The sequence below is a fragment of the Ahaetulla prasina genome, chromosome 7 (genome assembly GCF_028640845.1).
Source record: "Ahaetulla prasina isolate Xishuangbanna chromosome 7, ASM2864084v1, whole genome shotgun sequence".
In the NCBI taxonomy this organism is placed as follows: Eukaryota; Metazoa; Chordata; class Lepidosauria; order Squamata; family Colubridae; genus Ahaetulla; species Ahaetulla prasina.
The window spans coordinates 12847387-12872429 of NC_080545.1; the positions used below are offsets into that span (position 1 = coordinate 12847387).

The window sequence follows — 25043 nt, forward strand, 5'->3', positions numbered from 1 at the left end:
ATATAGTTTGGGGTCATATCACTTCCTTCTTGTACACTAAAGCAAGGGACTTTCCATTTGGATTCCTTCTTTTTGGTTGTGGCTTGGGTACAGTGAATTTAGTACACGATCTTTCTGGAAATTCCACTCATCTGTTTTCTCCTTGCCTCACTGGATACAGGAATAATAAACTCATTGTTTGGTTTCCACAATGGCACTGTTCACACTCCAGGAGTGAGGTATCAGTAGACTTGGAATAATCCCAAAGATTGCATGAGTGCAAAAGTATTTCGAAAAGGAAAAGTCTTTTAAGGGTAGAGATCTTAGAGAAGACTGAAAATGATTAATGCCGACTGACAGTGGACCTTCAGGTGCCATGAAAATCACCTTCAACTGGTGCCTGGAGATGCTCAAGAAACTGGAGTGAGAGACCTTGAACCAGGGGTGAAATCCAGCAGGTTCTGACAGGTTCTGGAGAATCGGTAGTGGAAATTTTGAGTAGTTCGGAGAACCGGCAAATACCACCTCTGGCTGGCCCCAGAGTGGGGTGGGAATGGAGATTTTGCAATATCCTTCCCCCAGGAGTGGGGAGCGAATGAGGATTTTGCAGTATCCTTCCCCTGCCACGCCCACCAAGCCACACCATGCCCACCAAGCCACGCCCACAGAACCGGTAGTAAAAAAAAATTGGATTTCACCACTGCCTTGAACCCTACATCCTCAAAGTCTCCTCTCTTTCTCTTCAAGCCCATGCTTTCATGAGGAGAGTTCCCCCTCGCTTGCTGAACATTGAGTTTATGGTTTCTGTTGAAGGGATTGAGATAAGCATGTCATCAGCCTGTGGATGTATGGAAAAGAACATGTTGCAGCCAGTTCAGAGGTCTGAAAATGTGCTGTGGTTTAAAGATGGCCAGACTGAGCAGAAAAATTGTGGAAACTTGATCAATATGAAAGAACAAAAAGATAGTTTTTGTTGTGGTCCGCCAGCAGCCTGCAGAGCTGGCAACCAAGTTGGACAGCGATGAGGCTGAGGAAGAGCGTGGGCCAGTCCTGGAGGCTGGAGAACGCCTGGATGAGGGCTCTGCGTCGGAAGCTGAGGTGGGGCCAGGCCATCTGGGAGAGATGTGCAGACTCCGGAGCCTCCAGAGACTGACAGTAGTGAGGCAGAGGAACAGGAGGAGCCTGTTCCTAATGCACGCATGAGAAGAGCTGCTGGAAGGCAAGAGCAGCTCAAGCAAAGAGGACAACTCGGGAGTATGGCCAAGAGATGATTGGCCCCTCCCATAAGGTTTAAAAGACCAGCAACAGCATTTGGGCTCTTTGCCGGAAAACAATGTTGATAGCTTCGTCCTGTTGCATTTATTTTGTATCGGTGTCTTCTGAACTTTTGCCAAGAAAGGCCTTTGGCAGTTTGCCTAATTGGACCAAGGTTTGTGATAGGACTGAGGAATTTGTGTTGGGAGGAATTTGCTTTAATTTAGTTGAACTACACTGAGAATGAAGTAATTCTCAGCTGTTCGAATAAATTTTGTTTATTTTTATGCTAACTCAGTTTCCTAATACCTACTTGGGCCTGGGTCACAACAGTTTTGAGCATAAATTAGTCAAAACATAGAAGCCAGGGGCATAATTAGATATTGGTGGTTTGGAGGTGAATGTTTAGTAAGAAGTCTACTGCTCGCTGTCACCTATCCCTGGGACTACCCCGAAAATAAGACCGGGTCTTATATTAATTTTTGCTCCAAAAAACGCATTAGGGCTTATTTTCTGGTTAGGTCTTATTTTTGGGGAAATGCAGTACTAAATGCACCCATCTGGCTGACAGTCTTAACTGGGGCTTATTTTGGGGGTAGGGCTTATATTATGAGCATCCTGAAAAATCATGCCAGGACTTATTTTCCGGTTGGGTCTTATTTTCGGGAAAACAGGGTATAAGAAAGCCAACTACAACAGTGGCAATGTCTGTCCATTTCCAAACATTTACCGTATTTTTCGGACTATAAGACGCACTTTTTTGTCTCCCAAAAGGGGATGAAAATGTCTGTGCATCTTATAGACTGAGTATTGCTGAAGCTCCATCCACCCACCAGCCATTTTTTGGCCTCCGCAAGCCCTGTTTTTGGGCCTTTTTTCGACCCATTTTTGGACCTTTTTTCAGCCCACTGTTGAGACTTTGCTCAGCCCATTTTTGAGGCTTTTCTTGGACCATTTTTGAGGCTTTTCTTGGACTGTTTTTGAGGCTTTTCTCAGCCCATTTTTGAGGCTTTTCTTGGACTGTTTTTTAAGGCTTTTCTCAGCCCGTTTTTGAGGCCTTTTTCAGTCCATTTTGAGGCTTTTTTCAGCCTGTTTTCGAGGCTTTTTTCGGCCCATTTTCAACACTCTTTTCGGCCCATTTTCGAGGCTTTTTTCAACCCATTTTATTTGGAAAAAACAGGCCAAAAAAAAAAAAGGCTGGAAAAGGGCCCAAAAGAGGCCCAAAGAATGGCTCGAAAATGGGGCGTGCCAAAAAGTTTTTTTGTTGTTGTTCTTCTATTCTAAATTTAGGTCCATCTTATTGTCAGGTGCATCTTATAATCCGAAAAATATGGTAATCCTATGGAGATAGAAATTGCCTTTGACTTGTCTGCACCGTTGGGTTCAGCCGCAGTATTTATGTCAGTGGAGAGGGCTTTGCTAATTTGAGAGTCATCAGCTCAAGGTGAAAGTTTTATCTCTTTTAAATCCGTCTAAGATTCACTTCCCTGCTGCATATTTTGGGAAGACATCAACGAGAACCTTGTTCTCTGGACTGCATAGGAAGATATTTTGCTTTAAATGTATTTGTTTGAACAAGGAAAGGTTCGCACACAGTCTTCTGTAAAGAAGTAAAACTGACCCTTTAATTACACGGGCTAATATTTATAGATATATGGTCCCAGGTAGTTGAAAATACTTCTATGGTGAATCCATAGGACAGTGTTCTTTTACTCTCAAGCAAGGAGGAACCTTGTGGTAACTGGAAGAAAATATACTTAACATTTTTTGGGGAGGTACAACAACTATGGTGACGATGCAGAGGAGATGGACCATACCAAGGCAGCAGCCTGGGATTGCTCTACGGTTTAATTTAATTTAAGACACTTCAGGGTTTCCCTTCTTTTTCATCTGCGATAAACCAATTTAAACCTGGTGAAATGGGGCCTATGCGGTCATGAAGAATTGGGAACCACCGTCCTTCGAGGTGGACCAGATCAGGAATCAACATGAACGGCTGGAACATCATTGTTCAAGGATATAACCAGGGGTGGGCTTCAAAAATTTCAGCAAGGGGTTCTCTGCCTGGTTGTTGGGTGGGCGTGGCCATGGTGGGTGTGGCCTAGTCAGCCTCCTGCACCATGGCCAGGGGGACGTTTTTGCCCTCTCCGGGCTCTGGAGGCTTTTCTTGAGCCTCCGGGAGGCAAAAACAGTCTCCCCAGGCTCCGGAGGCTCTCTGGAGGCCAGAAACAGGCCTTCCCCCACATTGCATTATGGGTGCCGGAACACATGCACGCTGTCACACACATGTGCGTGTGTTCCGGCATGCAACGAGAAAAAGGTTAGCCATCACTTCCCTATATCATTTCAGACAAATGGTTGTCCAGCCTCTTTTTGAAAGCCTCCAATGAAGGAGCACCCATAACTTCTGGAGGCCAGCTATTCCATTGGTTGATTGCTCTGACCATTAGGAATTTTTTCCTTAATTCTAGGTTGCTTCTCTCCTTGGTTATTTTCCATTGTTTCTAATCTTGCTTTTTGGTGCTCTGGAAAATAACTCACTCATCTTTGTAGGACCCGCTCAAATATTGGAATACTACTATCGTGTGACCCTTCTTTTCATTTGACTAGACATACCCAATGTCAGGGTTCCAAGTAATACACCCATAACAAACAGCTTCAGGGTTGACACCCAATTTCTGTTCCTATGTTTTAGCTTCCAGCCTCCTGATCACTCTTGGTTGCTCTTCTCTGCACTCTTTCCAGAGTCTCAACATCTTTTTTTATAATGGGGTGACCAAAACTGGATGCACTATTCCAAGTGTGGTCTTACTAAGGCTTTGTAAAGCGGTACTAGAACTTCACGTGATTTTGATTCTATCCCTCTGTTAATGCAGCCTAGGATTGCACTGACTTTTTAAAGCTGCTGCCGCAGTAAATATTTCTGAGCACAGAATTACTTCTGCTTCTCACCTTAAAAGATTTTCAATGTGATCCAAAGGTGTCTTAAATTCTGAACTCAGCGGATGCAGCTAGCAGAAATTGCGAAATACTGTTCAAAAATGATTCCAAACGAGAAAAATATAAAGAGGCAGACATGATCTAGCTAGAGATGTAGACGTAGGTGCAGATATACAAACACATGCTTCCACACACGGCCATACACTTGTTGGAGAAGATGGGAGGGATTTTTAAAAATTTAAAAACATATTAAAGTGTGTGCATTCTTTATTTTTCCCCCCAGGTTAACAGAAACCCATCGTGCGGCTGTCAAGGTCATAAGGAGGATGCAGTATTTTGTAGCGCGAAGGAAATTTCAGGTAATGTAGGTCAGAATTAGCAGAACGAGTCAGAATCATAGAGCCACGTGGCCAGAATGACAGAATGAATCAGAATCATAGAGCCACGTGGCCAGAATGACAGAACGAGTGAGAATCATAGAGCCACGCGGCCAGAATGACAGAATGAGTCAGAATCATAGAGCTACATGGCCAGAATGACAGAACGAGTGAGAATCATAGAGCCACGCGGCCAGAATGACAGAATGAGTCAGAATCATAGAGTCATGAGGTTGGAAGGAACCTTGGAGGTCTTCAAGGCAGGAGTCCTCGTACCATCTTGGACAATTGCAAAGATGGCGCTAACAAATCGAGATTGAATGGTTTCAAGGGTGCCAAAGTTCCCATAACTTTGTCCCGATAGCTTTCCCTACCAGATCACTTCCCAGATCCTTTCCAGGTCCAAGTTTTTTTTCAGAAGCCTTCCCACTAAGAAAGTAGACATGACCACAATTTGATGATCTTGCTGAGATTGCGGGAGGGATCTGCTTAACAGGGATAGAGATCTCCGAGATAAAAACTGTAGAGTTATGGAAGACATTTTTTATTTTATTTTATTTGTCACAACGGTATATATCAGCATAAGCATGAAATAACTATACGATATATAAGCATATATATAAGCATAAGTATAAAATAACTATATGAATTGGATACAATCAAAGGGGACATTGGGACAGGAACGGTAGGCACGCTGGTGCTCTTATGCATGCCCCTACAGACCTCTTAGGAATGGGGTGAGGTCAACAGTAGATAGTCTTTGGTTAAAGCTTTGGGGATTTTGGGAAGAGACCATGGAGTCTGGTAGTGCATTCCAGGCATTAACAACTCTGTTTCTGAAGTCATATTTTCTGCAATCAAGATTGGAACGGTTCACATTAAGCTTAAATCTATTGTGTGCTCGTGTATTGTTGTGATTGAAGCTGAAGTAGTCTTCAACTGGAAGGACGTTGTAACAGATGATTCTATGAGTTAAACTCAGGTCATATGAAAGAAGAGATGTGGGTTATATAGTTGTAGCCACCATTTTGAGTCTTTTGACACCTCACACCCGCGCAACACTTGTAGACGTTTTCTAATTTGTAGATGTTTTCTAAGTTTAGACTCTTTCAGCCTGAAATAAAGTCACACTAAGATTAAACAACACCTCAGATTTAAGAGATTTCTTGCCACTTTTCCTCTGGTTCTCCTCCCTGGAATCTTTTTTTTTATATATAAAAGTTTTTATTTTTCACAACAACAACAACAAAAACACATTCACATCAAACAGTTGCAATGTGCTGAAGGGGTGTTTACATATCTTCTTGTGCAATCTCACAATAAACATCTCCTCCCTGGAATCTTTAGCTGATATTTTGGCTTTAAAAAATAGTTTTTTTCCATCTTGTTCTTTCTCTTGCCAAATTATTGACTTAGAGAGAGGGAGGGAGGGAGGATAAGGGAAGGAAGAATGAGAAGGGAGGGAGGAGAGGAGGAGAAGGGAAGGAAGGAATGAAGAGGGAGAGGGAAAGGAAGGAAGGAAAGAAGGGAGGAGAAGAGAAGGGAGAAATGAGGAGGGAGGAAAGGAGGGAGGGATTGTTTACTTGTTCCAAAATACCACAAAAATACATATTGTGATCTCTCTGTCAAAGAAAGCTGATAGTGAGCAAGCCCTCCCTATTTTTCAAATCCTAGTTAGGGCTTTTTCCCTCATGGGAATCACCTGCAGCCAGGCCTTCACCTTGAACTGAGTGAACGTGCAACTGACTTCAACCGCCATCTGGTTTTGCTGTAGCCCTCGATTTTCCTGATGTTTATGCTTTAAAAAAGAGCTACTCAGAAAATGAGCCAGAGGAGAGGTGCCAACTTCATGCCCTCTCCTCTCCTCTGTGGCTTTCATTCCCGTTATTTATGGGTTGACTAATTCTAAGCCTTTGCTTGGGCCCGGCCACTTTTCATTTTGCATTACTTAACTGCATAAATCTTTAATTCTGCACCAACAAAGGGAGGTTTGGAAAATTAAAGTTTATTGGGAAAGGAGAAAATTAATTATGCATTTGGAGAGCCACCCCCACCCCCTGCCTTTTTCCCCCTCTCTGTTTTGTTTTCAAAAGCTTTGTAAACATCTAGGCTCTGAGCCATCTCGACTCAATAGCAAGAAAAATCCTCCCCTCAAAAAAACAAAACAAAAAAAACAACCTCCAGATCTGGAGCGTAACGGGTGCCCCCCAAAAACAAAGTGCTCTCAAAAAAAAAAACCCAAAAAAAACCCTCTGCCAGTCAATCCAGAGCCATCCTGGCAGAACTGCCCTGCCACGGAAACAATGGCTTGCTGTTTTGCTGGCCAGAAGTAAGGATGTGTCAGCGTCTGTCAGCAGTGAAGTAAGAAAAAAAAAGGACAAAAAATAATCATTTTTAAGCTTTTAAAAATGGAAAGTATAACAAACCCGTTTCCAAGCAGACCCTTCATTTCACCAGACTGGAGTGCTGCTAAAAATCACTACTAAAAGTTTTTCTTTTTCCTTTCCTTTCTTTTCTTCCTTTTTCTTTCTTTCTTTCTCTTTCTTTCTTTCTTTCTCTCTCTCTCTCTCTCCTGATTTGTTTTCTCTCCCCCCCACACCTCTTCTTTCATCTACCATTTCTAGGATCCCATGGCTGAACTCCAAGCAAGGTCCCATCGCACACTGGGGGTGCTTAATGCATGCTAATAGTTAGCCCAGTCTCTAACACAGTGGAAACAAACAATCCGGCTAATGAGCTGTTGTTAGTTATTTTTCAATTACCGAGTTTTCCAGGGTACCTTCTCCTCCTCCTCCGTCCTCCCACCCCTCTTTTTTCTTCTTCTTCTCTCTTGAACCCTAGCCAAAAAAAAAAAAAAGGAGACCTAACACCTCCTGGATTCCCTACTGAGTTTATGCAGATTCCCAACTACCAAAAGCTCAGGGGTTAGTTTTCCCACTCACCATGTCTTCCCCATGTTTACTCCATTAATAGTAGCATTGTTATGGAAATTTACCAGGTTTAGTTTTCTCTCTTCTGTCTTCTTCTGGGTCTTTTTTTTTTTTTTTTAGTGCTCAGTCGCAGCCAACCCCGCTGGTCCTTGAAGTCTGAGCCAGTCTGATTGAAGCAAATGAAAATTAGGAGTTTTGTTTTTAACTCCTTTAGCCCCCTGCCCACCCACCCATCTCAGACGTGTTTGCTTCCATGTGTTTGCTGTCCCAAATTCTATGCAGATGGGGAAAAAAATCTTTTGTTTTGGTTTTATTTATTTATTTAGAATAGAATAGATTTTTTTTGTATTGGCCAAGTGTGACTGGACACACAAGGAATTTGTCTTGGTGCATATGCTCTCAGCGTACATAAAAGAAAAGATACCTTCATCAAGGTACAACACTTACAGCACTTAATGATAGTCGTAGGGTACAAATTTAACACTTAATGATACAACACTTGATGATAGTCATAGGCAACAAATAAGCAATCAGGAAACAATATCAGTATAAATTGTAAGGATACAAGCAACAAAGTTACAGTCATACAGTCATAAGTGGGAGGAGATGGGTGATGGGAACGATGAGAAGATTAATAGTAGTGCAGATTTCGTAAATAGTTTGACATTGTTGAAGGAATACAATACAACTACTCTTCAAAAAGACCTTGACTTTGTATCCGAATGGTCTAAAACATGGCAATTCCAAATCTCAACCAGCAAATGCTCAGTCTTATTGGAAAAAAGAACCCAATCACTAAGTACAAGCTTGATGGACATTACCTTACAGATGACCCCCACTCTGTTAAAGACCTTGGAGTTTTCATATCAAATGATCTAAGTGCCAAAGCCCACTGCAACTACATAGCAAAAAAGGCTCTAAGAGTTGTAAACCTAATCTTGCGTAGCTTCTTTTCCAAAAACACTACTACTAACAGAGCATATAAAACATTTGCTAGACCAATTCTTGAATATAGCTCGCCTGTCTGGAACCCATACCACATTTCAGACATCAATACAATTGAACGTGTCCAGAAATATTTTACAAGAAGAGTTCTCCACTCCTCTGAATACAACAAAATATCTTATGCCACCAGACTTGAAATCCTGGGTTTAGAAAACTTAGAACTCCGCCACCTCTGACATACTTATGCTCAGATATATGCTTATAAATTATATAGTTGTTACATGTCAATGCTTATATATACTGTTGTGACAAAATAAATAAAATAAATAAAATAGAATTATTTGTTTAGCAGAGTGACGGCATTCAGGAAAAACCTGTTCTTGTGCCTCGTTGTTCTGGTGTGCAGTGCTCTATAGCGTCGTTTTGAGAGTAGGAGTTGAAACAGTTTATGTCCAGGATGTGAGGGGTCTGTAAATATTTTCACAGCCATCTTTTTGACTTGTGCAGTATACAGGTCCTCAATGGAAGGCAGGTAGGTAGCAATTGTTGTTTCTGCAGTTTATTTTTCTGCATTTATTTACATTTTTGAAAATTTGGCAAGTGGATCATCATCTGAGACATTTTTTGTACGTACTAAATACTAAAAGATTATTTTTTAAAAAAATCTTCTCTTTGGATAAATAGAATAGAATAATAGAATGGAATGGAATTCTTTATTGGCCAAGTGTGATTGGACACACAAGGAATTTGTCTTTGGTGTATATGCTCTCTGTGTACATAAGGAGAATAAAATACATTCATCAAGAATAAAAAGATACAACACTTAGTAATAGTAATACTAATAAGCTATCAAATCGTTCTAGGAAACAAATTAAAACAACATAAATTGAAAGATACAAGCAACATAGTTGTAGTAATAAGTGGGAAGAGATCGATACTAGTAAGGAAGAGACGAAGAACAGTAATATAGTCGTAGTAAGTTATTAGACAGTGTTGTGTCAAATCCAGGCATCTGCCTGAATGCTCATGGGTCCGTTCATCCCCTCCAGGAATTTCTTGATGTCCTGAGGTAAATATGGGTCCTCTTGCTTTTAAGCCAGGGATGGAAATGGTTATTCCTCTAGCGGTCACACTTTTAATTCTTTGTTTGCAGCCCCACAGGGCTTTGGACTGCAATGCGGTGACATCACTTGGAAGGAAGAAGGCCAATTTTTTACCCTTACCCTTGGGGGAAAAAAATGTGCACCAAGATTCCTTCTGTTTCACCTCAAAAATGCGGTGAATAATCAGAAATTCAGCACTATGCCACTTATTTTCTCACTGGGTTTCAGGAGAGTGCAGAAGGGGACACGGGACAATCCTGTGGATCGGGGATTTGGGATGCCGGCCTCGATCTAAAGCAAAAATGTGAAATGCGAAAAACCACTTTTTTCACAAGTCACAAGTCATAAACCACTTTTTCCAGTGCTGCATTTCAAACAGTCACTAAATGAATGGTTTTAAGTCAAGCGCTACCTGTAATATTAATATGCTGTACAATTCATATGCATGAGGAATAATAGGACATTCCTTTTCTTATGCATTTTTAAGCTTATTTTTCCCCCCGTTTTTTTTTCCTGCAGCAAGCTCGGAAGCCTTACGACGTCCGTGACGTCATTGAACAATACTCTCAAGGACATCTCAATATGATGGTTAGGATAAAAGAACTCCAAAGAAGGTTAGTTACATTCCCCATTCAAGGGCAGAACGCCTGGGATCCTTCTGATGTTTTTTTTTTGGACTATAGCTGTCACTGTCTCCTGTCCTTGACCAAGCTAAGGATGATGGGCAAGGAAATCCTGGATATCAGAGAATATGAATCGGCTTCATCTTCTCAGCCCAAAGAAGGGGCCTTCCGGGTGAATTTAACTCTGATCCCAAAATAGGGGTGGAGAGAAGAAATGGGAATCCAACACTGGGAAAGTTTCTTAAATCTTCCTTCTGGTTGGCAAGGCATTAGAATGTGGGCACATCAGAAACAGGAACCATTGAAACAACAGATCTGATGTCACTTTACTAGAATATATGTTTGTTGATTGATTGATTAGCCTAAAGGCCATATCAACGTACAGGTTCAAACACATATCTATATCTATATATATATAAATGGCTATGTGTGTATGTTCCAGTATAACTCTGGAATGTCTTGAGCAATTTCAACCAAACTTGGTGCACAGATGACTTACTTTCTGGAAAGAAATATTATGGGGTAAGACACCCCTAACACCCCTCGGGGTGTTCTGTTAAGATACAGCCTGTTGTGCCTTAAAATGACTTCTACTGTACTACCTTAAAATGGCTTCTACTGTGCAGCACAGTGGAGTTGCCATGGTAACGGCTTCACAGTACTCCACAAGGGGGCTCCCTCTGGTAAGGAGGAAAACCAAACATTAAAAATTACATTTGGTCTGGACATTTTCAACAAGTCTTTGATTATTTTTGAGGACAAATGTATGACCATGATCAATAAAACCAAGATCAGAAAAAAGTATACCAAACGATCATGGATCAGCTAGCAAAACAACAAGGTGGTATCATTTTACTTGATAGGGAAAACATTTTTAACTAATTTAATTCTTGCCGAAATCAGGGCTCAGGGTGAAGTTGCTCTTCCTGTCTAATACAGAATTGGGATAAATAAATACCCGGGCAACGCCGGGTTATCAGCTAGTTATCAATAAAATTCTAAACAAACAATTTAAAATGAGAGTAGGGTAAGATAGAATAGTTATACGATATAATAATTTAATACATATACATGTGAAATAGAATAAAATGACATAAACTTATATTTCTGTATCATCCCTGCAATCTACCCCAATCAGGCCCACATAATGCCGATCTCGGGTCGGACCATTTTAGTCAGGAATTGTGCTGTATGAAATGTTTACTAGTACCGTAAGTATTCCAGGTGTGGCCTTACTAAGGTGTTATAAAGCGGTATGACCAGAGCAGGGGTGAAATGTTCCCGGTTCGGACCGGATCGCCTGATTGGCTGAAAAAATGCTTTAATTGTTTAAAAAAAACCCTCTGATGATCGCACGGCTCAGCTGGGATTCTCAGAGCCTTTTAAAAGCATTTTTTTCTACAACCTCTTCGGCCAAAGAGGTTGTAGAAAAAATGCTTTTAAAAGGCTCCTCTGATGATCCCAACTGAGTTGCTGATCATCAGAGGATTTTTTTTTTCTTTTAAAGGCAAAAAAATTTTTTTTTAAAGAAAAGAAAGGCCTCTGATGATCAGGCAACTCAGCTGGGATCATCAGAGCCTTTTAAAAGCATTTTTTTACAACCTCTTCTGCCAAAGAGGTTGCAGAAAAAAAAATTTTAAAAGTAAAAAAAAAGTTGGCTGCGCCCACCCAGTCACATTAACCCCCCCAAGCCACACCCACAGAACCGGTAGTAACAAATTTTACATTTCACCACTGGACCAGAGTCAAATAAAACAGAGCCGTGATCACAGCCAGATAAATTTATCTGGTTATTATAATCCATGGGAAGAAATTCAGATTAAATCTGTCGCCTGGATCAGACTGAGCTTGCTTGGAATATGATTGACGTCTTTTTTTTTTTTTTTTTTAAGTCTCAAATCTATTTGAACTCTGCTGAATTAAAAATCTCCTTTCTCTTCTTTTGCTAGGCTGGACCACTCTCTCGGAAAGCCCGGCCTTTTTCTTCCAGGTACAGAACTAACTCTTACATCAGCTATTGAGTTTTTTTGGGGAAAGGGAGTCGGTCTTAGATTAAAAGTTAAACTGGAAAAGAATGCTCGACTTCTCCCAGTTTCTGTCATCTGCCCTGTCACATGTCAGGGTCTTCAAAATGCTCTTCTCCCTCTTCCCTTCCTTATTTGTCCGAGGCCTTTCTTCCAGCACAGTATACATTCTGCAGGAACTTGGTCATCTTCTACAGGAATGTGATTATTTCCTCCAAGATATTTTTTTCCAAAAGCCGGTTTCAAGGGAAGAAGGGCGCTGGATTCATCTCTATTGAAGATACGAGTTCCAGCTACTACAGTAGTTGGTTTAATCCAGGGGTCTGCAACCTTAAAGACTCGAAAAGCCATTTGGACCCGTTTCCCCACAGAAAAGAAAACACCGGGAGCCACAAAACCTGGGTGGGCTTGGCAAACTCGACGTCACTCACTCCCACCCAGTCACATGACTGTCTCTGTCTCTCTCTGTCTCTGTGTTTCTTGCGTGTCTCTCTCTCTCTCTCTCTCTCTCTTTCCCTCCCCCCCTCTCTGTCTTTCTCTTTCCCTCCCCTCTCTCTCTTTCCCTCCCTCTCTTCCTCTCTCTCTCTCTCTCTCATTGTATCTCTCTCTTGCTTCCCGACTGCAGCATGAAATGGCGGGCAGCTACTTCCAGCCTTGGTTGGTGCTCGACGCGCGACCTGCTCTCCGCCCTGAGACACTGGCCTGTTGTGCCTCACCCGCTTTCCCCGCAGCCGGGGTCTTCTTATCTGCTTCCGAACGCTGAGGAATGTCCTAGCATGCCTCCCGGCCCCAGCCCTGGCTCCATGCCCAGACAGGCTGAGGAAGAAGAAGCACCACCAGCCCCCAGCCCTGGCTCCATGCCCAGGCAAACGGAGCAACTAGATCCCTCCCCCTCCCCCACAGCATGTGAGCCTGAGGAAGGTCAATTACCAACAGCTGCAGACTGGAGTGACCCTCGCTTCAGGAGATTAGATAAGCGGCGGCAACAGAAGGAAGGGAGGGGCAGGCCGGGATGAGTGCTGAGTCATGGAGCCACACCCCATGGCCTATATAAAGGATCTGCTTTCTGGCATTCTCTGAGTCAGGCAAAGTCTACCTTATCTTGCTGAAATCACTTTCTGGTCTCCTGCCTGCCTTGAGAACTTTGCTAGGACTTTGGCAGAGCTGCAGAGGCACGCCTGATTCGGATTTCCCTGACCCGGCCGTCAGCAGAGGAGTGGGACACGACATGGCCCGCCCCAAGCTGCGCCGCAGCCAATGCCGCTGCTGTTGCCAGGGGCAAATGGGGAGGGTCACATTGTGGCTCTGTGTCGATCAAAAGGTCGGCAGTTCAGCGGTTTGAATCCCTAGCGCTGCGTAACAGGGTGAGTGCCCGTTACTTGTCCCAGCTTCTGCCAACCTAGGAGTTCAAAAGCAGGTAAAAAATGCAAGTAGAAAAATAGGGACTACCTTTGGTGGAAAGGTAACAGCGTTCCGTGCGCCTTTGGCGTTGAGTCATGCCAGCTACATGACCACGGAGACGTCTTCTGACAGCGCTGGCTCTTCGGTTTTGAAACAGAGATGAGCACCACCCCCTAGAGTCCGGAACGACTAGCACGTATGTGCGAGGGGAACCTTTACCGTTTACCTTTTTAACCTTCACATTACTGCATTTCACAGTCAGTTACAATTGAAGCTCAAATCCTCTTTTCTTTCTTTTCTTTTTATTTTTTAGAAAAGGGGGTAGACAAAGGCTACTACACAATGGGAGCCAGACTGATTAGACTGGAAGATAAGGTAAGGACTTTTTGGGGGAAAAAATACTATTGTTGCTGGCCAATTTCCAGAAATGTTCTATGATCAGCGGGACTGTCAGTCTGCATCCTTTACTCAACATCTGAGCCAAAGAAATGTACTGGTCGTGAGAAATGTGTAAACTAAATACGGGTAACGTTGGGATAGATTTTTCATTGAAACGCCGCCTCAATCTAAATCTGTCTCCGGGCAGGGAATGTTTGCGCTCAGCCCCTTTGTGTGATGCAAAGATACGTTCAGAGTTTACTTATTCTGAAACTCAAAGCACTGAATAAACCATAATTCTCTTTGGCTTCCACGGTGACCACTTTTTGTCGTGTCCTAATTAGCTGTGGTGGAGGTGCTAATTTGAGAGTTAATGTTAATTAATCTGTAAAAAATATTATCATGTATTCCAGGGGTCTCCAAATATGGTGACTTTAAGACTTGTGGAATTCTGGGAGCTGAAGTCCACAAGTCTTAAAGTCACCATCTTGGGAGACCCCTGATGTAATCAATGTAATTATTTAAAATAATTTTAAAATTGTTTTAATTTTTGTCATTCCCATTTCATTTTGTCCCTCCTTTTACATCCTTTCTTTAATGATTTTATTCCGCCATTTCCTTGAGATTAGTGTAAATTTTGTCCTATGGTGAGTTATCCTGTGGCATGTTGGCCACGGCACGTTGGCCGTGGCGCGTTGGCCGTGGCAAGCGGCCCCCAAATGTTGATGGAACGGTCCAATGGATTGATACATGATTGGGGGGGATGGGGGTCAGTAGGTGGTAGATAAGCAATGGAAAGTCAATTAATCTTTTGGACTCTCAGTAGAACTTCACACCAGTCCTTTATGGCTAGGGCTAAGACAACATTATCTAAGGTTGGATTGTCAACCACCAGAAAGAATAGCTTTGAGTTGTCTCTAGTAGTAGTAGCAGTAGCAGTAGTAGTAGCGGAAGTACTTTAAATAGTAGCGGAAGTACTTTAAACCAAGGGTCTCCAAGCTTGGTCCCTTTAAGACTTGTGGACTTCAACTCCCAGAGTCCCTCAGCCAGCTTTGCTGGCTGAGGGACTCTGGGAGTTGAAGTCCACAAGTCTTAAAGGGACCAAGCTTGGAGACCCCTGGTTTAAATAGTATTTATTACATTATTTTCATATAATAAATGTTTGGGCGTGGAGGAAGAAACAGAAACTTCATGGAGGAGTCAACGAGCTGAAGTGTTTGAGGATCTTTGTTCTAAACCAGGGGTGTCAAACTCAAGGCCCGGGGGCCAGATCCGGCCCTTGGGATGTTTAGATCTGGCCCACAGGGCCACCCTGGAAACAGCAGACTGGCCTGCAGTGCCTCTGCCAGTGAAAACCGAGCTCGGGTGGGCCACCTGCAGCTCTCCCAAGATTTGTTTTCGCTGGCAGAAGGTTGCAGGAGGCCATCACAGCCGAAAACGGAGCTTGGGAGCCCATTTTCACTGGCAGAGCACTCAGGCCACCACAGCCTCCCCCCTCCCCCGACCATGAGTCACGTCGAGGTGGCCACATCCAACCTGGCCACGCCCTCCCTCCCTCACCGAGGTCAAACACAACCTTGATGGGGCCCTCAATGAATTCGAGTTTGACACTCCTGTTCTAAACAGTGTGGGGGAAAGTGATTGAGAAACACTCTTCTGTACAGTCAGAATAAGGACTCCCTCCCCATGGAGTTGTCTTCAACTGTGTAGCAGGCTAGGAAGTCAGGTAAGAGGTTTGTGGAACTTTTAAGAACATTTAGCAGTTGGGAAAGGTGCCATTAGGCTCCTCTTGAGTTTTCACTACCTGTTGTGGTCCGCCAGCAGCCTGCGGACCTGGCAGCAAACTCGGACAGTGAGGAGGCTGGGAAGGACAATGGGCCAGTCCTGGAGTCAGGGGAAGGCCTGGACAAGGGCTCTGCGTCGGAGGCAGAGATGGGGCCAGGGCCATCTGGGAGCAATGCGCAGATCCCGGAGCCTCTAGAGGCGGAACAGCAGAGAGGCAGAGGAACAGGAGGAGCCTGTTCCTAGTGCACGCATGCAAAGAGCTGCCAGAAGGCAAAAGCAGCTGAAGAAAAAAGGACAACTTCGGAGTAAGGCCAGAAGATGATTGGCCCCTCCCATAAGGCTTAAAAGAGCAGCAACGAGCCGTTGGGTTCTTTGTAGGAAAGCAACATTGATTTCTGTGCGTCTTGTCAGCGTCTCTTGAACTTTGTGGGGTGTTTGCCAAGAAAAGCCTTTGGCAGGTTGCCAAAGACATCAAAGGTTGGTGATAAGGCCGACAGACTGGTTATTAAGAATTTTATTTTGGACGAAGCTGAGAATGAATTCATTCTCAGCTGTTTTAATAAAATACGTTTGTTGAGGACTGAATTGTGTTTAGTAATCACTATACTTGGGCCTTGGTCACAACACTACCCTAAACTAATCTAGCTCTTCTATCCTGGAAGAAATGTCCATCTGGGTTCAGTCCCGTGTGAGGAAAAAGATACTGGAAACACAGAGCTATTTGGAAATATGGTTTATTGATGAATAGGATCACATGGCTTGCAGACCTTGGGCAAAAAAAAAGGCAGAGATGCTGAGAGTGGCTGGATTTTATGCCTTCTGTTGGAGTTTGAATTTGTGCTTGTGTTCTGATTGGTTGTCAGACTCCCATGGGGCCATGCAGGGGTAACTTTGTAGGTTGCCTGTGTCCCAGGCTTGGTTGACACTTGCTGGGTGATGATGTAATGAAAGGGCTTTGGCCAATTCCTACTATGGCTCTGCCTGAAGGAGGTAGATCTTTGTTACGTAGAATAGACTGGCCCAGGCCTTAATGGCCCATTGACTGGGATGGGGGAGCTGAGTTTCTGCCTCCCTTTTAGAGGAAATGTACTGCCCTTTTAGTATTTCCTAAAATATCTCATTTTTCTAGGAGGGGGTGAGTGCTAACTTCCTACACCTACATTCTCTTTTAGGCCTTGTTAATAATTGTATTGTACAGTAAAGTAGAGCTTAATCTAACTTAGCCTCCTGCCTTAATCAATGGGTTTTTACCATGACAATACCTGTATCTTAATCGTAGAGATGCATTCAGATTGCAGAAAGATGTTGCTTTTAGTTGTTGTTTTTTTACCTTTACAATTTGATCTAATTCCATTAAGGATACTTTGCAATGTACAGGTGATTAGGGATAGCTGAACTTTTGCCGTGCAAAATCTCCACTTCTGTTTGTTTCATTCTAGTAAAACGGTACTCCTGCACGTTCTATCAAATCTCATTGATTTGCATGCTCCCAATTTATTTATTATTTATTTATTAATTATTTATTATTCAAATTTTTATACCGCCCTATCTCCCGAAGGACTCAGGGCGGTTTACAGCCTTATAAAACATAAAAAACATAAGAATAAATACAAGTTAAAACAACATTTTAAAAAACTTATTACATTAGGCCAAATTTAAAAATATCGATTAAAATAGTACAAAACCCCATTTAAAACTAATTTTTAAAAACTAAACCCTAGGCCAGCCCCGCACAAATAAATAGATGTGTCTTAAGCTCAATTCATTTTTAATTTTCTAAAATTCTTGGGAAAACAGCCTCTTTGGTTGAAGTTTCCCTGCATAAAACCTGTCAGTTTTGATCAGTTTGATCACAGAATGTTTCCGAGATCTGTTGGTATTAACATTTCCTTATAAAGTTGCCTTCTGTTGCTGCTTTGTAATAAGGTGACCAATCGTCCTCCTTTAGAGAGGACAGTCCTTCTTTTGTAAGTTCTGTCCTCTCTCGAAAAGTGTCCTCCTACATGTCCTCCTTTTCGATATTTGAAGACTAAGGAGCAGGGCCTTCTCTGTGGGGGCATCGACGCTCTGGAACGAACTTCCCCCTGGCCTACGTCAAGTGCCTGATCTTCGGACCTTCCGTCGTGAGCTAAAAACACACTTATTCATTCAAGCGGGACTGGCATAATAGTGTTAAATTTTAATTCGGGGTTTTTATTAATATTTTAAAATTTAAAATTTAAATTTTTAATTATCAGCCTTTTTGTAATTTGCTATGTTTTAAATGTTGGTTTTAATTGTATATATCTCGTGTTTTATCTTTGGCTGTACACCGCCCTGAGTCCTTCGGGAGAAGGGCGGTATAAAAATTTAATAAATAATAATAATAAATAATAATAATAATAATAATCTGTAAATCTCCATATTCGATCGGTGCCGATTCGATCCGTTGCATGTGATGTGACGTATTTGTATTTGACATGACGATTCGTCAAGGCTCGGTACAGTGCGGCGAGATGAGATTATGAGATGCATGCGCGCCGCACAGGAGAATTGTTTTGAGAGAGCACACCGCGCACAAGTGTGTGTCACACGCAAGTGGCTTTGTTTACTTCTTACCGAAATACGACACGGCACACACGCACGCATTAGACTCAGTGGTGGGATTCAGCCTGTTCACACCACTTCGGGAGAACCGGTTGTTAACTTTTTGAGCAGTTTGGCAAACTGGTTGTTGGAAGAAAACATTAGGGTAGAGAACCGGTTGTTAAATTACTTGAATCCCACCACTGATTAGACTCACTTCTTTCTCAGTGAATATTCAATCATACACAGGTGAGCACAATAATTCACGTTTTATTAATTCATTATGCATTTATCATATTATAGTGTATTCTGTATTACTGTTGCAATGAATAAAATGTTTCTTTTATTTACGCTATATTTTTTTCTTCAATTTATTTGTGTCCTTCTTCTCATTGTAAAAAAGTTGGTCACCTTATTTATAATTTAAACTGGAATTGGAAGTGCCCACTTCCAATTTTTCCATTGGAATGGAAAGTGGTGTGTTCCAGAGCAAAGAAAACACCGAAACAAAAAAAAAATCTAATTCTAAGAAAAATGGAAAGCGATAAATGGGTAATATATATGCTAATAACTTGGATTGAAAATACCTATTATTTTTCATTATTCTACAGCAATATGTAGTTATAACTGACATGCTTGTAATAAAGTTTCAAGTGTACAGATTGTGTAAACATGATGGAGCTACGCGATAGCATTTAAAATGAACAAAAATGCTGAGAAATGCAGAGGAGTAAATTGGTAGCCTTGAGGACATAAGCACAGTTTCAGGGCAAGTCACAGCAAAATAACTTACATAAATATACACTTCACTGCTGGGTGAATTCGTTTAGTTTTATTTTTAGTAAAAGGTAGTCGAACTGGAAAACCAAAATAGTTGAGAAAATTACAAATACATTCTCTCTTTTTTGCCCCGGGCATGTTATAATATTAAAAATAAGTATATCGTAAGATTAAAAATAACAATGCCCCATTTTCTACATAGCTCATAATTTTCAACTTCTCAACTTTGGTTCATAGTTTTCTACCGTAATTATGATAACATAGGATGTCTATGGAGATTCTCAGTCATCCAGGTCAGGGTTGTCCCAAAAGTGCTAGATTAGAAGAAGCTTATTGGAAAAGAAGGGAAATGTCTTCAAAGAAAAACCAGAAAGTCCAGTTGCTTCTTGACAACCATGACCTGGATGACTGAGAATCCCCATAGACTTTTAGCAATGCAGTTTGGGATGAACATCCTTCGAATGGTGCGGGAATATGAGCAGATGTCCAGAAAAATTGCAGACTACAGGAACAATTTGCGCTTCAGTTGGAGATGTAGGCAACCACTCAAGTGACCCAGATAAACCTTGAACAACTCAACAACTCTCTAAACTCTAACCTCGTGGTGCGACCGGAACTGTTGTGACCCAAGTTCCTGGACCCAGACTCCTGGACTCGGATGATTCAGAAAGTGAGGGAGAAGACCTGGCCAGCCCTGCTTCTCGTGAGCCCTTTCCCTCCCTGGCACCCACTCAAAGGGAGGAGGAGGGGCCGGCAAAGCCTGATTCCATGGAGCCTCCTTCTGATTTGGCAACGCCCCAAGAACAGTTTTGGAGTGATGCAAGATTACGAAGACGTGATCGGCGTGCGCAGCAGCGGAAGAGTTGGGACAAAGCCAAGTCATAATTGTCATGCAGTGACATCTGCAGAGACTATAAATAGGAGGCGGGACTTCCTGGTTTTTTGTCTTGGACAAAGTAATGAATTTGGGCGGGCAATCTGTATCAACGGAGGGAAGAATATATTCGTGAGTAATTCTGGCCTTATCTGTAATTTCCTTGTTATCTCCAGAAACTTGGCAGGCCCGTGGGTAGACGTAGCCAGGACATTTATATATATGTAAATAAATCAGAAAAGAGGCCTCTGACTGACTCTTTGCTGGGAGTATTGGGGGAAGGGAAACAGAACATTTTGTCCAAGACCTGACTAAAACATCTTCCACCAAAGATGGACCAGCAGCAGGTACAGCAGCAGTTAGAGCAGCTACAAGCGGCTAATCAACAGCTCCAGCAGCAAGTGGCTCACTTGGCTATCAAGGCTGCATTCGAGGCTTGGCGACACCATCTGGAGGGGGCCCGACATCAGGTGGAGGTCCGAACGGACCATCGGAATCTCGAGCACCTCACCACAGCTCGGAAGTTGAACCAGCGGCAGATCCGGTGGTCGTTGTTTTTTGCTCGGTTCAACTTCCGCGTGACCTACATTCCCAGTGGTCACAACCGGAGGGCGGATGCCCTGTCCCGCAAGCCAGAGTATCTCTGCGCCAAGGACCCCCTTCCTCCACGGACAGTGCTGCCGGCAGAAGCCTTGGCCGCAGCACGGGAGCCAGTGGACTTGCGAGCCCAGGTGCAAGAGGCGCAGCGCCAGGACGCCTGGTCGCAGCAAAGGAGAGCGGAGGTGGGCCCCACGTCTCCTTGGACCTTGGAGGAGGACTTACTCAAGTTTCGGGGGCGATTATATGTGCCCACAGGACCACTCCGAGCCCTCGTCATGACCCAGTGCCACGACAACCCTGCAGCAGGACATTTTGGGTTCTTCAAGACCCTCCACCTGGTGACACGGACCTTTTGGTGGCCCCGAGTGTGGCATGATATACATGCCTACGTGACATCCTGCGTACCGTGCCGGCAAGCCAAGACCGCCACGGGGGCACCTCCCGGGCTCCTCCAGCCCTTGCCGACACCCGACAGACCCTGGGGGGCGATCTCTATGGACTTCCTGACAGACCTGCCGCCGTCCTCTGGGTTCACCATGGTGCTGGTGGTGGTGGACATGCTCACCAAGATGGCACACTTCATCCCATGCCGCGGACTGCCCACAGCCGCAAAACGCCCGCCTCTTTCAGCAGCACGTCTTCCGCCTCCATGGTCTACCGGACAGGGTGGTTTCGGACCGCGGAGTTCAGTTCACAGCCCGCTTCTGGAAGAGCCTGATGGCCGCGTTGGAGGTGCAGGTGTGTCTGTCGTCATCGCACCATCCGGAGACCGACGGGGGTACAGAGAAGGTCATCGGTATACTGGAACAGTATCTCCGTTGCTTCATCAACCAGCAACAGGACAACTGGGCCGACTACCTGTCCCTGGCGGAGTTTGCTTTTAACAACTCTCAGCACACCTCTACTCAGATGACCCCGTTCTTTGCCAATGGGGGGTACCATCCGCGGCTCTTCCCTCTGGCACCACCGAACTCTCCTGTTCCCGAAACGCAGACCTTCCTGACGGAATTGCATGCGGTCCAACAGTTGGTACGCCAGCAGCTGAATCGGGCAAAGGAGGACTACAAACGGTCCGGCGACCGCCCCGACGGGCAACGCCCCGCTGGCAGTTGGAGACAGGTGTGGCTCTCACCAAACACCTCCCGTCCGACCGACCGGTAAAGAAGTTGGACCACCGATTCATCGGCCCGTTCCTGTCGAGGCAGTCATCAACCCGGTAGCCTACCGACTGACCCTGCCACGATCCATGCGGATCCACCCGTTTTCACCGGTCCCTTCTGGTTCCTGAGGCCACACCGAGTCCCCTTCGTGCCCAACAGCACCCGTCACTGTCGCCGAGGACGGATCGGAGGAATACGAAGTCCACAGCGCACGAGACTCCGCTGGCTGAAGGGTCGCTTCCAATATTTGATCGCGTGGAAGGGATACGGGACTGATTTCTCCTGCAGATGCCTCCGACGCTCATGCCCCTGACCTGGTGCAGGCCTTCCATGAGCAGAACCCAGCCCGACCGCATCCCGATCGTCAGCCCCGGGGGAAGGGCCCTGCGGTGAGGGATAGTGTTGTGACCCAAGTTCCTGGACCCGGACTCCTGGACTCGGATGATTCAGAAAGTGAGGGAGAAGACCTGGCCAGCCCTGCTTCTCTTGGGCCCTTTCCTCCTGGCACCCACTCAAAGGGAGGAGGAGGGCCGCAAAGCCTGATTCCATGGAGCCTCCTTCTGATTTGGCAACGCCCCAAGAACAGTTTTGGAGTGATGCAAGATTACGAAGACGTGATCGGCGTGCGCAGCAGCGGAAGAGTTGGGACAAAGCCAAGTCATAATTGTCATGCAGTGACATCTGCAGAGACTATAAATAGGAGGCGGGACTTCCTGGTTTTTTGTCTTGGACAAAGTAATGAATTTGGGCGGGCAATCTGTATCAACGGAGGGAAGAATATATTCGTGAGTAATTCTGGCCTTATCTGTAATTTCCTTGTTATCTCCAGAAACTTGGCAGGCCCGTGGGTAGACGTAGCCAGGACATTTATATATATGTAAATAAATCAGAAAAGAGGCCTCTGACTGACTCTTTGCTGGGAGTATTGGGGGAAGGGAAACAGAACAGGAACAATCTGCAACTGAACACACTCAAAACCATAGAAATGGTGGTAGACTTTAGGAGAAACCCTTCCATACTTCCACCTCTTACAATACTAGACAACACAGTATCAACAGTAGAGACCTCCAAATTTCTAGGTTCTACCATATTGCAAGATCTAAAATGGACAGCTAACATCAAAAACATCATCAAAAAAGGACAGCAAAGAATGTTCTTTCTGCGCCAACTCAGAAAGCTCAAACTGGCCAAGGAGCTGCTGATCCAGTTCTACAGAGGAATGATTAAGTCTGTCATCTGCACCTCCATAACTGTCTGGTTCGGTTCTGCAACCCAACAAGAAAGACACAGACTTCAGACGATAATTAGACCTGCAGAAAAAATAATTGCTACCAACCTGCCTTCCATTGAGGACCTGTATACTGCACAAGTCAAAAAGAGGCCTGGGAAAATATTTACAGACCCCTCATATTGTGGACATAAACTATTTCAACTCCTACCCTCAAAACGACACTATAGAGCACTGCACACCAGAACAACTAGACACAAGAACAATTTCTTCCTGAACGCCATCACTCTGCTAAACAAATAATTCCCTCAACACTGTCAAACTATTTACTAAATCTGCATACTATTAATCTTCCCATCGTTCCCACCACCCATCCCCTTCCACTTATGACTGTAGGACTGTAACTTTGTTGCTTGTATCCTTACGATTTATATTGATATTGTTTCCCGATTGCTTATTTGTACCTTATGACTATCATTATGTGTTGTATCATTAAGTGTTAAATTTGTACCCTATGACTATCATTAAATGTTGTACCTTATGATTCTTGATGAATGTTATCTTTTCTTTTATGTACACTGAGAGCATATGCACCAAAACAAATTTGTCCACATGACCACAGAGACGTCTTTGGACACCGCTGGCTCTTCAGCTTTGAAACGGAGATGAGCACCGCCACCCAAAGTCGGGAATGACTTGCACACGCATGTGCGAGGGGAACCTTTACCTTTACCTATCGTATGTCTATTTTGAAGTTGTCTTAGAACTTTTTTATTTATTTATTTCATTTTGTCACAACAGTATACACAAACATTGTCATAAGTAAAAAAAAACATATCATGAAGAAAATATATATATATATAAGTAAAGAATATGCATCAGCTCTATTAATTTGATATAATAAAGGGAACAATAGGACAGGAACGGTAGGCACTTTTGTGCTCTTATGCACGCCCCTTATAGTCCTCTTAGGAATGGGGTGAGGTCAATAGTAGACAGTTTTTGGTTGAAGATTTTGGGATTTTGAGTAGAGACTATAGAGTCAGGTAATGAGTTCCAAGCATTAACAACTCTGTTGCAGAAATCATATTTTCTGCAATCAAGTTTGAAGCGGTTGACATTAAGCTTGAATCTATTTTTTGCTCTTGTAATATTGCGATTGAAGCTGAAGTAGTCATTTACAGGAAGGATATTGCAATAGATGATTTTGTGTGTTAAACACAGGTCATGTCGAAGTCGACAGAGTTTTAAGTTTTCTAATCCCAGGATTTCAAGCCTGGTGGCATAAGGTATTTTGTTGTTTTCGGAGGAGCGAAGAACTCTTCTAGTAAAATATTTCTGGATGCGTTCTATTGTATTTATGTCAGAGATGTGGTGTGGGTTCCAGACTGATGAGCTGTATTCAAGAATAGGTCTGGCAAATGTTTTGTATGCTCTAGTTAGTAGTGTAGAGTTTTTGGAAAAGAAGCTGCGTAAAATTAGGTTTACTACTTTTAGAGCTTTTTTTGCTATGTAGTTGTAGTGGGCTTTGGCATTTAGGTCATTTGATATGAGAACTCCAAGATCTTTGACAGGGTGAGGGTATTCAGTAAGGTAATGACCATCGAGTTTGTACTTGTTGATCGGATTCTTTTTTCCAATATGTAAGACTGAGCATTTGCTGGTAGAGATTTGGAGTTGCCAAGTTTTAGACTAAGTCGAGGTCTTCTTGAAGAGTAGAAGTCTTGTTATTGGTATTAAATAGTTTGACATCGTCAGCAAAGAGAACACAATAACTTGAGATGAGGTCACAGAGATCATTTATGTATAGTAAACTTCTTTCAGTTCAGGAATGATTTCATTAATATTATTATCAAAGGCTTTCCAAACAACCAAACTTTATTGGTACACTTATACAGGATTATTTTATTAGTGGAGAAGGATGAATGCATTCACTTCCATCTCCTACAAGCATTGGCTATAACGAGCCTGCTTACTCAAAGACGAAACCATGGAAAGGCATTAAAATGTCGCGATTAAAATGTCCATTCATCCTGAAGGCAGCCTTTCGCTTTCAGTGCCAGCCCAGAAATAGCTCAGAAATTACACTGCTCATTC

At 43.4% G+C, this 25043-nt stretch overlaps 1 protein-coding gene across 1 annotated transcript in view; it reads left to right on the forward strand.

Moving 5' to 3' along the window:
- The window catches only part of LOC131202007 (potassium voltage-gated channel subfamily KQT member 1-like), a 144999-nt gene extending 130807 nt beyond the window's left edge, over nt 1–14192 (forward strand). Inside the window, exons 13-17 of the mRNA XM_058190509.1 lie at nt 4457–4532; nt 10048–10142; nt 12101–12141; nt 13890–13951; nt 14163–14192. Of these exons, the coding sequence (XP_058046492.1) occupies nt 4457–4532; nt 10048–10142; nt 12101–12141; nt 13890–13951; nt 14163–14192 (304 nt within the window). The remainder of the gene's footprint in view (nt 1–4456; nt 4533–10047; nt 10143–12100; nt 12142–13889; nt 13952–14162) is intronic.
- Nucleotides 14193–25043: the final 10851 nt, after the last annotated feature.